At 42.7% G+C, this 13,921-nt stretch overlaps 1 protein-coding gene across 4 annotated transcripts in view; it reads right to left on the bottom strand.

The window, feature by feature from the left end:
- SPRYD3 (SPRY domain containing 3) overlaps positions 1 to 13,921 on the bottom strand; it is an 80,777-nt gene that overhangs the window by 55,920 nt on the left and 10,936 nt on the right. For all 4 annotated transcript variants that reach the window (XM_073613559.1, XM_073613555.1, XM_073613556.1 and 1 more), the window contains one exon: positions 8,123 to 8,198. In XM_073613559.1, the coding sequence (XP_073469660.1) occupies positions 8,123 to 8,198 (76 nt within the window). The remainder of the gene's footprint in view (positions 1 to 8,122; positions 8,199 to 13,921) is intronic.

Consider the following 13,921-nt stretch of genomic DNA (forward strand, 5'->3'; position numbering starts at 1 on the left):
TGACAAAAAAAAAAAAAAATATTTACAAAAAGTTGTCACTAAATGATATATTGCTCACACAGGCCATGGGCCTATGTGGAATTGCACCCCAAAATACATTCAGCTGCTTCTCCTGAGTACGGGGATACCACGTGTGGGACTTTTTGGGAGCTTAGCCGCGTACGGGGCCCCGAAAACCAAGCACCGCCTTCAGGATTTCTAAGGGTGTAAATTTTTGATTTCACTCTTCACTGCCTATCACAGTTTCGGAGGCCATGGAATGCCCAGGTGGCACAAAACCCCCCCAAATGACCCCATTTTGGAAAGTAGACACCCCAAGCTATTTGCTGAGAGGCATGGTGAGTATTTTGCAGCTCTCATTTGTTTTTGAAAATGAAGAAAGACAAGAAAAAACTTTTTTTTTTTTTCTTTTTTCAATTTTCAAAACTTTGTGACAAAAAGTGAGGTCTGCAAAATACTCACTATACCTCTCAGCAAATAGCTTTGGGTGTCTACTTTCCAAAATGGGGTCATTTGGGGGGGTTTTGTGCCACCTGGGCTTTCCATGGCCTCCGAAACTGTGATAGGCAGTGAAGAGTGAAATCAAAAATTCACGCCCTTAGAAAGCCTGAAGGCGGTGCTTGGTTTTCGGGGTCCCGTACGCGGCTAGGCTCCCAAAAAGTCTCATACATGTGGTATCCCCGTACTCAGGAGAAGCAGCAGAATGTATTTTGGGGTGTAATTTCACATATTCCCATGGCATGTTTGAGCAATATATCATTTAGTGACAACTTTGTGCAAAAAAAAAAAAAAAAATTTGTCTCTTTCCCGCAACTTGTGTCGCAATATAAAATATTCCATGGACTCGACATGCCTCTCAGCAAATAGCTTGGGGTGTCTACTTTCCAAAATGGGGTCATTTGGGGGGGTTTTGAACTGTCCTGGCATTTTATGCACAACATTTAGAAGCTTATGTCACACATCACCCACTCTTCTAACCACTTGAAGACAAAGCCCTTTCTGACACTCATTGTTTACATGAAAAAGTTATTTTTTTTTGCAAAAAAAATTACTTTGAACCCCCAAACATTATATATTTTTTTAAAGCAAATGCCCTACAGATTAAAATGGTGGGTGTTTCATTTTTTTTTTCCACACAGTATTTGCGCAGCGATTTTTCAAACGCATTTTTTGGGGAAAAAACACACTTTTTTAAATTTTAATGCACTAAAACACACTATATTGCCCAAATGTTTGATGAAATAAAAAAGATGATCTTAGGCCGAGTACATGGATACCAAACATGACATGCTTTAAAATTGCGCACAAACGTGCAGTGGCAACAAAATAAATACATTTTTAAAAGCCTTTAAAAGCCTTTACAGGTTACCACTTTAGATTTACAGAGGAGGTCTACTGCAAAAATTACTGCCCTCGATCTGACCTTCGCGGCGATACCTCACATGCATGGTGCAATTGCTGTTTACGTTTGACGACAGACCGCCGCTTGCGTTCGCCTTAGCGCGAGAGCAGGGGGCGACAGGGGTGCTTTTTTTTTTATTTATTTATTATTTTTTTTGCTTATTTATCTTATTTTTAAACTGTTCCTTTCATTTTTTTTTTTTTTTTTTTTTTTTTAATCATTTTTATTGTTATCTCGGGGAATGTAAATATCCCCTATGATAGCAATAGGTAGTGACAGGTACTCTTTTTTGAAAAAATTGGGGTCTATTAGACCCTAGATCTCTCCTCTGCCCTCAAAGCATCTGATGACACCAAGATCGGTGTGATAAAATGCTTCCCCAATTTCCCAATGGTGCTATTTACATCCGGCGAAATCTAAGTCATAAAATGCTCGTAGCTTCCGGTTTCTTAGGCCATAGAGATGTTTGGAGCCACTCTGGGGGGGGGGGGGGGGGCTTTCCCTCCCACGGCTTGTAAAAGCAGTGTAGAGGCTAATTAGCCACTAGGATTGCTTTTACATGAAAGCCGACCGCTGGCTGAAAAGAATGATACCAAGATGATACCTAAACCTGCAGACATCATTCTGGTATAACCATTCAAAGTCGTGAATGGCGTACCTGAAGACAAAAAAATGGTTAACAATAAAGCACAGTAAACGGTAAAGTATAAAAAATTGCATACCTGAAAAGCAAACATGATAAAACATAATAACAATAAAACATTGCAGAATACAATACAGTAAAAAAGAGCAGAACAAGAGAGAGAATAGAGAGAGAGAGAGAGAACAATAAAAACGACAACTATTTTTTTTTATTTTATATATTTTTATTTTTTTTTACACTTTTTTTGTAACTAACTTTTATAACTGTAACCGGTTCCAGGTTCGGGTCTCTCAAAATGCGATGGCATCTTGGGAGACCCTGTGAAAGTGTGCCTAGTCTGTGCAATGCTGTACCCTACGCTAATACTCAACTAGTGTATGGTAGCGTTCAAAACATTCACCAATGCAAAGACCAGGATTGTCAGGACAGGAGGACAATAATAGCGGGTGTCACGCCTATATTCGCGCTTGCTGCAGACACGACATCTTTTTTGGGGGTTCGTTGGGTAGGGGTACTCGGGAGGACATAAAGAAAATGCCTCTCATGCAGCCGACTGCATTTGGTTGGGGATGTGAATGGGGGAAGTACGGGCACTGCAGAAGCGGTGGGTTCCCAATTAGGATTGGCGAATGCAGCAGGAAGGGCATTATGGGCATGACGGGCCTGTGTTTGTCTTCTTGGTGGCAGTGGGACACTACTTGTGCTTGTCACCTCACCAGCTTGAACTGCACTTATGGGACTCGCCACGTCACCAAGTGTTACTGCAGTGCTGGTTTGACTACGACCGGGGTGTACTAGGCCGCTGGCGCTTGCCAGTTCAATAAAAAGCTACCAAAAAAACTGTTAGCGATCGCAGGGATCAGGCCTGACTCTGCGAACGCTGCAGTTATGCATTTAGTGTTTTGTAAGTGTCAGTGATCGATCGATACTGCACTTGGGTGGGCTGGGCGGAGGGGCAAAATGCAGGTGCTAGCAGGTATCTGGGCTGATCCCGCTAACACTGCGTTTTTGGGAACCCTAAACTGCTGGGGACGCCAGTATAGATCTGATCAGATATTGATCCGTTCAGATACTATACCACTAAGGGAGGTGTACGGTGCGTGCGTGGGTGTTAGCGGTACTGGCGCTAATCTGACGCTGCTTGGGGCTGGTGCTTGCCAGTTCACCAAAAATACTACCAAAAAAACTGTTAGCGATCGCAGGGATCAGGCCTGACTCTGCGAACACTGCAGTTATGCATTTAGTGTTTTTTAAGTGTCAGTGATCGATCGATCGATACTGCACTTGGGTGGGCTGGGCTGGGCCGGGCGGAGGGGCAAAACGCAGGTGCTAGCAGGTATCTGGGCTGATCCCGCTAACACTGCGTTTTTGGGAACCCTAAACTGCTGGGGACGCTAGTATAGATCTGATCGGATCAGATATTGATCCGTTCAGATACTATACCACTAAGGGAGGCGTATGCTGCGTGCGTGGGTGTTAGCGGTACTGGCGCTAATCTGACGCTGCCTGGGGCGACGCATATCACCGCCGGGCGATCAGGGAGCTAAACCTTTATTCGGTAATAAACGGCGGGTGCCCTGACACTATAAAAAATAAACAAACTAACCAGCGTCACCCGTAACAGTTATACGGTGATCAGTGGTGAAAGGGTTAACTAGGGGGCAATCAAGGGGTTAAAACATTTATTCGGTAGTATATGGGGGTCCCTGTCGCTATAAAACGCTGACGGCGAACCTAAATATTTAGGTCCCTAACTAGCGTTACCAGCGACACTAATACAGCGATCGGAAAAATGATCGCTTAGCGACACTGGTGACAGGGGGTGATCAAGGGGTTAAAACTTTATTAGGGGGGGGTTAGGGGGGTATCCTAGACCTACAGGGGGGTAATAATAACTGTTCCAACACTGTAACTGTCACAAACTGACACCAATGCAATAATCAGAAAAAAAAAAAAAAAAAACTGCTGGTGTCAGTTTGTGACAGGGGGGGGGGGGGGGAAATCAGGGTGTTTAGTGTGCCTGGCATGTTCTACTGTGTGTGTGTAGTGTCTTCCTGTCTTCTCTCCTCGGGCCGGAACGGAAATTACCGAGCCGAGGAGAGATGACATTTCCTTTGCTGCTGTTTAGCATACAGCAGCAAAGGAATGATGTGATTGGCCGGCGGCGATCGCGAGGGGGGGGCCACGAACGGATGGCCTCCCCCTCACCTCCGATCGCCGCTGGACAAAAGATGACCGCCTCGGGCACCGGGGGGGGGTCCGATTGGACCCCCCACCCGCGGAAGGCAAATCACGTATATATACGTGATTTTGCCTGTCCGTGCCACCTTGCCGACGTAAATCGGTGTGAGGTGGTCGTCAAGTGGTTAAACAGCAAATGAGCTTATAAAACAAGCCCTCAATGCCCTCTAACTAAAAATGGTGTGGAGCAATTCATCCTCAGAATTTACAGCAGTCCTTTTCTCATGCAGATCAGCACAAACCCCTTGCCAGCAGCGACCATCAGCCTTTTAATCTGTAAACACAGAGCAGGGTGCAGGATAAGCTGAGCTGCTGAATTACTTTAATGCTTCTGTTGTGAAGTTTAGGATGAATTGGTTCAGAGTGCCTTCAGCTACAGAGGTCAGAGAGCACTTATTTTAAAGGCTCATTTGCCACTTATGTATACACTCACCGGCAACGTTATTTAGGGACACCTTGCTAGTACCGGGTTGGACCTCCCTTTGCTTTCAGAACTGCTTTAATGCGTCATGGTATAGGTTCAATAAGGTGTTGGAAACATTCCTCAGAGATTTTGGTCCATATTGACATGATAGCATCACGCAGTTACTGCAGATTTGTCAGCTGCACATCCATGATGCAAATCTCCCATTCCACAGGTGCTCTATTGGATTGAGTTCTGGTGACCGTGAAGGCCATTGGAGTGCAGTGACCTCATTGTCATGTTCAAGAAACCAGTGGTGAGATGATTTGAGCTTTGTGACATGGTGCATTATCCTGTTGGAAGTAGCCATCAGAAGATGGGTACACTGTAGTCATAAAGGGATGGACACGGTCAGCAACAATACTCAGGTAGGTTGTGGCATTTAAACGATGCTCAACTGGTACTAAGAGGCCCGTGCGCCAAGAAAAATATCCCCCACACCATCACCACCACCACCAACAGCATGAACCGCTGATAAAAGGTAGGGTGGATGCAGGCTTTCGTGTTTGCTTGAAATTCTGACCCTACCATCTGAATGTTGCAGCTGAAATCAAGACTCATCAGACCAGGCAACGTTTTTCCAATCTTCTATTATTCAATTTTGGTGAGACTGTGCGAATTGTAGACTCAGTTTTCTGTTTTTAGCTGACAGGTGTGGCACCCGATGTGGTCTTCTGCTGCTGTAACCCATCTTCTTCAAGGTTCAATGTGTTTGCTCAGAGATGGTATTCTGCATACCCTGGTTGTAATGAGTGGTTATTTGAGTTACTATTGCCTCTCTATCATCTCAAACCAGTCTACCCATTGTCCTCTGACATCAACGAGGCATTTTCGTCGACAAAACTGCCGCTCACTGGATGTTTTCTCTTTTTTTGGACCAAACTCTGTAAACCCTAGAGATTGTTGTGTGTAAAAATCCCAGTAGATAAGCAGTTTTTTTAAATATTCAGACTAGCCCGTCTGGCACCAACAACCATGCCACATTCAAAGTCACTTAAATCCCCTTTCTTTCCCATTCAGATACTCTGTTGAACTTCAGCAAGTCATCTTCACCACAGCTAGATGTCTAAATGCATTGAGTTGCTGCCATGCGATTGGCCGATTAGCAATTTGTGTTACCAAGCAATTGAACAGGTGTACTTAAAGCGGGGTTCCACCCAAATTTTGAACAATATCTGTATGTATTCTCTTCCTTGCCTAGATGCTGACATGCCGTTTAAAAAAATTTAAATCGCCGTAATTACCTTTTATTTTTCTATTCTTCTTTGCACTTCCTGGTTCTCCTCCCGTGGGAGTAGGCGTGTTTCTAGCCTCTCCCAGACTCCTGGGAGCTAGTCTCAGGCTTCCCAGGATGCCACTGAGCATGTGCGGGAACGAGCGGTGAATGCTGGGAGCACAGCATTCCCCACATCCAGGAAATAAATGCTTGTGGGCTTCAAATGCCCACAATGAAGATGGAAACCGCCTGCAGTGAATAATATAAGTTATTCTTTCCGACGAAATCTGACACAGGCGGACATATTACACACAATATGTGAGTATGTAATGCTGAGAAGAAAAGTTTGTGAATGAACTCAAAAAAAAAAAAACCACGATAGATAGGTGGACCCCCGCTTTAATAAAGTCACTGGTAAATGAATGTAAACACTTGAACATAGATAGCTTGTCCACAGATTTATTTAAGGCTCAGTAAAGTCATATCACTTTATCATACTGAATAATGCTTTACTGTTGTATGTTATGTTTAGAAATGCTAAAGTGCAGAAGTTTATACATTTATAAACAAAGCCATATGCTATTGCATAATTAGACCTAAAAACTTAGTGGTTAACCATAACCCAGAACTCAAAATAAAAAAATAAAAAAAACCACATTAAAGCGGGTAGTAAACTCCCATGTCCATCTTGTACCTACAGGTAAGTCCTATTATAGCTCTTAAGCGTGCCCCGTTTAGGAGATATTTACATGTGTAGCAGCCGATGGCATCAGCTGCACATACACCCTGCACTCTCGATTGACGACATTCCGTCCATAGAGAGCTATGCTGCAGCCATGACTCGTTAAAATGGCCTGCACACCACTAGAGGGATCAACTTTTTTTGGAGGAATGAAGAGCATACTAGCACATTATGACATGAGCCTGCAGGGGGGACAATTTTTTTTTTTTTTTAACATGGTTTATTACTGCTTAAAAGCGGCCACTGCTAAACTGAAAAAAAAAAAAAAAATACAGTCTGGATCACTGCTCATAATTGCATTGTTTCGATTAGTCCTCAATGTAATGGTTTGGAGCCTGTATAATACAGGAGGATTATCACATATAAATGTTATATATGACACGTGCAGCAACTTGTTAAGATGACATGATCTTTTTTACAATTTAAAATGTAAAAATGCAAATGAAACTCTCCCTTGTAAAGAAGATCATAAATGTTTACCTCTCCCACAGCCTGCACTACATTACACCTCTCCTATGAAGAGAAGTCACCCCCTCAAGTCTCTTGAGAAACCAACCCCCCTATAGTGTTGATCTCCTAGTCTCCCATTGCGCTAAGCAGTTCTGCTGACCCCAATTGTCACTACTGTACCCTGAAGTAATGGTCGTTGAGAGGAACAATTTAGAACAGCAGGGTCCAGGAGATCAAGAGGGTTGGTTTCTGGTCAAATTTTGGGGGATGATCATTCTTCAGCAGAGCGCTATTTGGTGGTGTGGGCATTAGGGGAGGCAAGGACCCACCATCTCAGGCAAAGCCTTAACTTACAATTTAATTTAGTCACAGCTCACATACATCGGTAATTTAGGTTCTGGCACCACAATATAAATACTGTAGCTGCACGCATCATTCAGAAACCTGGGGATTACTGACTATGCCCCATCATATTTGTAAAACAGCCACAGAACCATACGGCAGTAAAAAACGAATTATAGTAGATATACTTTACATATTCTTGCACACTTTTAACTGAAAAAAAAAAAAAAAAAAAAAAAAAAACAGACAGACATGCAATTCACAGCAAGATGAATTCTCTACAAACAAAATTAGAAAAACTAAAGCTGGCCAAAGATGGATTGAAATTTGGCTGGTCCCTGCTGAACCAGCCAAATTTCAATCCATCTATGGCAGTTGCAGCTCCAGAGAAGTCAATCTAATGAAAGCCAGCTTGTTGGAAATTTCCTTCGATCAGCGCTGATCAGTGTATTCTGAGGTGAAGTCTCCGCTGTCAGAATACAATAACACAGCGGAGAGAATTCCTCCATCCACCTCTCTTGCATAGATGGGGAAATCTGTTCAGTTGATCGGGAAAAAAAAAAAAAACTGATCCATGTATGGCCAGCCTTATGGCTTGTTTCTGTGGTCTGTCAATAGCTCACCTCAAAGTAATTATTGTCTTTACTTAGTGGTCGTGGAGCAACGTAGCAGCCAACCTCCCCCGAGTTACCGTGGTAACTGTTGAGAAAATGCAATGACAAAAGTTTATTAATAATTTAGTGGTGAGAACAGAAATAAAATGTAATCATATTCATTCGAGCAGCAAAGCTTCAATACCACAAATATACCCATGCATAGTACACAAGTTTATAGTTTACATTCAGATCCAAGGCCCTATGCTATTAAATATCTAAACATCTCTATTAACGTACAATAGAGTGTGCGGGGTGTGATAAACATGGTTACAATGTGGCTATGTGGTGGAGCAATAACCCCCTTCCCAGCAAAAAGTGGTCTACTACAATTTCTGTGCCCAGGATGCAAAGTTCCCAAGACCAGGGTTTATTTCTGCAAAAAAGCAACTCAGGGTCCTCATAACACAAGGATAGCGAAGCATTTCAGGATGAAGGTAGATATATATATATATATAGATATAGAGAGAGATTATATATATATATATATATATTTATTAGTCCGGAGATTGACGAAATGCACAGTCAGCAGATACATTTCAGTGAGTGTTGTGAATTTTTGCATTTCAAAGCAGAGGAAGCAAAAAACAAAAGTTCTACCACACATCGGTAAACCGAGAGAGATACAAGCCAAATTATCAACTCTTTTTCAGCAAGCTAATGGGGGGAAAAAAAAAAAAAAATATATAACACCACATACACAAGAATTAAAGAGATTGTAAAACGCAGAAGGTTTTTTTTTTTTTTTGTTTTTTTTTATCTCTATGCATTAAGATAAAAAGCCTTCAGGTAAGCCCCCCCCCCCCCATATACTTACCTGAGGTCCATCCAGATCCCGCGATGTTGCAGCAGTGTCTCGGCTGCCCAGGACTCGCCTCCTCATTGGCTGAGACAGCAGCGTGCCGCTATTGGCTCCAGCTGCTGTCAAAGTTAGTCAGCCAATGAGAAGAGAAAGGGGACACCGATCCATGTTTGAATTTACACATGGAGCTGTGACTTGGCTCGGGTGCCCCATAGCAAGCTGCTTGCAGTGGGTGCACGTCAAGAGGAGGGTGGGGCCAGGAGCAATGAAGAGGGACCCAAGAACAGGAGGATCTGGGCTGCTCTGTGCAAAACCATTTCACAGAGCGGGTAAGTTTAACATGTTTATTTTTAACTAAAAAAAAAAAAACCCAAGACTTTACAATCACTTTAAAAGCATTTTTACTGCTTTTCCGGAGTTTCGCTTAAAGGATTCAAAGTTCACATTTGGGAACATGCAACATGTTCCCTCTCCTGCAGCCGCTCCCAGATCCCACCTCCCTCCCTGTGACAGCGGACCAGGGATCCACTCCCGCTGTCACTATTTGAAAAGAACACCCACATGTCTGAATCATTCACAGATATCTGTGAATGATTGAACTACAAGTACCGACTGCTTGTAGTTCTCAATGACCCATCAGGGTGCTTTTGAGTGTTCACTGGTGCTGCCACTGTGCATCTCCCTGCCAGTACGAGCAGAGAGCTTATAAGCTTACACTGACAGGAGTCCTGCATTACACCCACGATCTGCTGATTGTGGGTACAGTGCTTTACAAGCTCCTAACAAAATAAATAAAACGTACAATGCACATTTTTTTTTTTTTTTAATAAAAGTGAACTTATGCTTTAAAAAATAATCCTTGATACAGCAATGGCCTGTTCCCAATGGAATTATTTTTAACTGCTTACAAAAAGGTGAGCTCAGCTTGGTCAAAGCCAAACTGGATGTGGCAGCAATTAGTTTTGAATATGTATGTTACCTAGTAGGCACTTTTATCTTGTGAATCCAGCTTTATCAGTTTTTGTCCCATCTTCTGCCTCTGGTGCTTGGTGGAAACCAGTGTTGGCTCTGTAACCTTCTCCCTTCCTAGTGTGTGCCTTTGAATTTTTTACCTAAAGGCACTACAGCAGGCACAATTTCTATCTTCAGGATGCCCAGTGTCCTATAAGACACACTGGGGTTGATTTACTAAAACTGGAGAGTGCAAAATCTGGTGCAATTGGTTTTTATGCAGAGCTGCACAGGTTTTTCACTCTCTAGTTTTAGTAAATCAACCCCACTGACTTAAAGTAGAACTAAACTCTGGAAAATACTTCCCTTACCTTCCACAATGTGACAGTTACATCCCTCACTGGCCACTGTCATCTTCTTCCCAGGCTACTTCCTGTTGCCGGGTTTTCAGCCTCTTGACTGTCCGGCAGGGAATGACATCATCTGGCTCAAGCAATGGGAGTCAGTAATTTCGGGAACAGCCAGAACACGCTGGGAACTCTTGTTGAGCTGGGCATGTAAGCTTAGTGTACATTCAATAGAATAATGCAAGCAGGCAGGTGTGTGCTACTGCAGAAGAGACATTGCAGGTCTCTTCTGCAATAAAGAGCAGCCTGATTGCAGTAATTTTACATGTTAGGTTTAGTTCCGCTTTAACAGTGTCTTTGGCTTGCCCCTGAGCTTTAGGGGTTGCCCATCACAGCTGGTGTCTCCTATGTGCTGCACACAACTTCCACAGAGCTGGATGATAATGTTAGTGAAAAGCCCACCCCCTCTATACCCTGAATGCTAGAAAGAGCTGCCAACAGTTAGGGATGTCCCGATACCACTTTTTTAAGACCGAGTACAAGTACTGATACTTTTTTTTTCAAATACTCGATACCGAGTACCGATACTTTTGTTTTTAATGTCACACGGCAGCGTTTATTTATTTTTTTTTTTTTTAGGGGGGGGGGGGGGGGGGGGCTGGTGGACGCTGTCTGTTTTTTTTAATTTACATTTTTATTATTTTTTACAATAATATTTTTTTAAATTATTATTTATTGCAATACTTTGTGTTTTTTTATTTTTAATCAGCCCTGTTGGGGGGCTTTGGTGAGATATCAAGGGTCTTAACAGACCCCTGATATCTCCTCCTTGAGACAGAGAAAGAGACCGAGGATAGAGATTCCCCAGTCCCTTTCTCTGCAGCCTCAGCTGCACTGAAAAGGAATGGAGAGAAGACAGCGGCTCCTCTCCATTCATAAACTGAGACATCGTAATCACAGATTACAATGTTTCAGCTATGTGAATGGACAGAGTCAGCTGACTCTGTCCATACACAAAGGAAGGAGGAGGACATGGAGGGGGACAGCGGAACGGAGGGGGCATGGAGGATGCGGTGACAGTCAGCGGCGATAGTGTGTGGGAGAGTTACAAGCACTGACCACCCCTGTATAGATTTCACTAAAGCAGCTGAAAGCCGCTGGGGGAGAAGCTTGCAACTCCCCCACGCGCCGATCTCTGCTGACTGTCAAGGTATCAGGAGAAGCATCGGGAGCATTTGCCCGAGTAAAAGTACTTGGGCAAATGCTCGGTATTGGGACAACCCTACCAACAGTATACTGCAAGTTAGTTTGTTGCTTTCTATGTTTGAATGCAGCAATTCTCAGTAATTCGTGCTGTATTATTCAGGAGCAGTAAGTAGTATGGAAGGGAAGCTCTGACTGGTGTCTTATACTGTGCAGTGTGATCTGGACTGCAAACTCATGTAGCATACAGCAAGTCATTCACTGCCTTTTACAGTTCATTTAGGTAAAGCCGTGTGTAAGGTTAGATAGACATGACACCTAATAACGCTCACTTATGTAGGCATTACTGCAATGATATGGGAGGAGTTGGGTGGATCCCGCATAGGACTGAGCACATAAAGATGAAAAGCCCAGGAATGATCAGGTGACCCCTTTTCTTCTCATTTTTAAAGATATATTAAAGCCTAACTACAGGTTTGACACTTTTGTTTTTTTGGACCAAGCTAGTCCAAACGAACCATTTACTTCAGACATGCCTGCTAGTAGTGCACTGCTGTATAAACTGTACGAAGTATCAGCTAAGTACAGTATACAGTGCTGTGTTACAGCAGTGGGAAGCAGGATATCCCATCCCATTTCTGAAACAAAAAAAAAGTACCTATGAATACAAAGCTTCTCCAACTCCATCTACACCTCAGCCAATCAAAGGAAGCCTTGTATTTACTGATGAAATCCAAAGTTCTCTGTAAATTGCTATGCAGCAGTCAGCACACCTTGATCTTGTTCCAGGAGTAGGACAGGAAGTCCCCATAACGCTGCTGGAACACAGCGCTTTATACTATGCTACATATAGTTCATACAGCACACCCAGCTGGTACAGCTGTTAGGGAAGCAAATTGCTTGTTTGGACCAAATTATCCAGTTTATTTTCTTGTCCCGTTATTACATCTTGCTGTATTTTTACTACAAGTAAAAATTAATATCTGCACTTGGTAATTAAGTGATATTAAATGATGTACAATAATAAAAATTTCAATAAAAAAAAAAAAAAAAAAATGTATGACCTGCAGCTGAACACTATAACCCAGATATTGGGCACCAGATAGTAAATAAAAATAATAAGTGCAGCACTAGGTTATGCACAAAATAACCCTATGGATGAAAAATGTGTATCAAAAATAGAAGTGCAAAACAATACAATAAATGTGCAATATGACCTAAGACATAAGTCCAACAAAGTGCAACTGCGCAGTGCAATATAATAAGCAATACTATATACAATCAAAAAAGGTGCAAAAGTTTTGCAGTTCTATGCGACTATGTAATAAAGTCAGAATCGCATACAGAACGCACAAGTGTGCTAAAAATGCAATATGAATGTAAAAAAAAAAAAAAAATTTGGTTGATATCAAAAGTTCATATATTGCTGGAATCCAATAAAAGTGACTTCAAGTGCAATGTGGAACGTAGACCGGGTGCTCGACAACGTGATACTCGTCACCTCATTAGGATAAAAGGCTTACCAGAAAGCCTGCAATCTTCGGGGGGGGGGGGGGGGGGGAGTGTCAAATAGTGCTTAGTAGAATCGAAAATCCGCTGATGGAATACTCTGGCGTTCCTCTCCGGAGAGATCCGTGGACATCAGTGGACAAACAGCAGGAGATAAGTTTAAAAAAGAAGAAAAGAAACTCCAATAGTGTAGAGCAGTGGTCACCAACCCTGTCCTCAGGGCCCACAAACAGGCCAGGTTTGCAAGATAACTGAAATACATAACAGGTGAGATCATTTGCTGCTCAGTGATTGCAGTATTCTAGTCTGCATCTCCCCAAGGTAATACATAAAACCCGGCCTGTTAGTGGGCCTTGAGGACAGGGTTGATGACCACTGGTGTAGAGTATCTTCCCAAGGCGTTTTATTAATAAAAAAAAGGGGGGTTGCAATACATAAAATCTCCAATATGAGTGTAAAAACACAGCAGAATTCCTTGCAAGGAAAAAAAACATACAAATCCGTTTGTATCAAACCGCGCATGCCCAGAACGTGTGCGCGTAGCATCCAGACGATCGTTTCGTCAGATGTGACGTCATGAGGGGTCTACTAAGCACTGTTTGATCCCCCTGAGTAAGGGAGGTCGCAGGATTTCTGGGGAACACCAGAGTATTCCATCAGCGGATCTTTGATTCTACTATGCACTGTTTAACCCCCCCTGAGTAAGAGGTCGCAGGCTTTCTGGTAAGCCTTTTATCCTAATGAGGTGACGGGTATCACGGTGTCGATCACCGATCTACGTTCCACATGAAGTCACTATTGGATTCCAGCAATATATGAACTTTTGAGATCAACCATTTTTTTTTGCATTCATATTGCATTTTTAACACGCTTATGCGTTCTGTATGCGATTCTGGCTTTATTATACAGTCGCATAGAACTGCACAATTTTTGCACCTTTTTTTGATTGTATATAGT

The sequence above is a fragment of the Aquarana catesbeiana genome, linkage group LG02 (genome assembly GCF_042186555.1).
Source record: "Aquarana catesbeiana isolate 2022-GZ linkage group LG02, ASM4218655v1, whole genome shotgun sequence".
NCBI classification, from domain to species: Eukaryota; Metazoa; Chordata; class Amphibia; order Anura; family Ranidae; genus Aquarana; species Aquarana catesbeiana.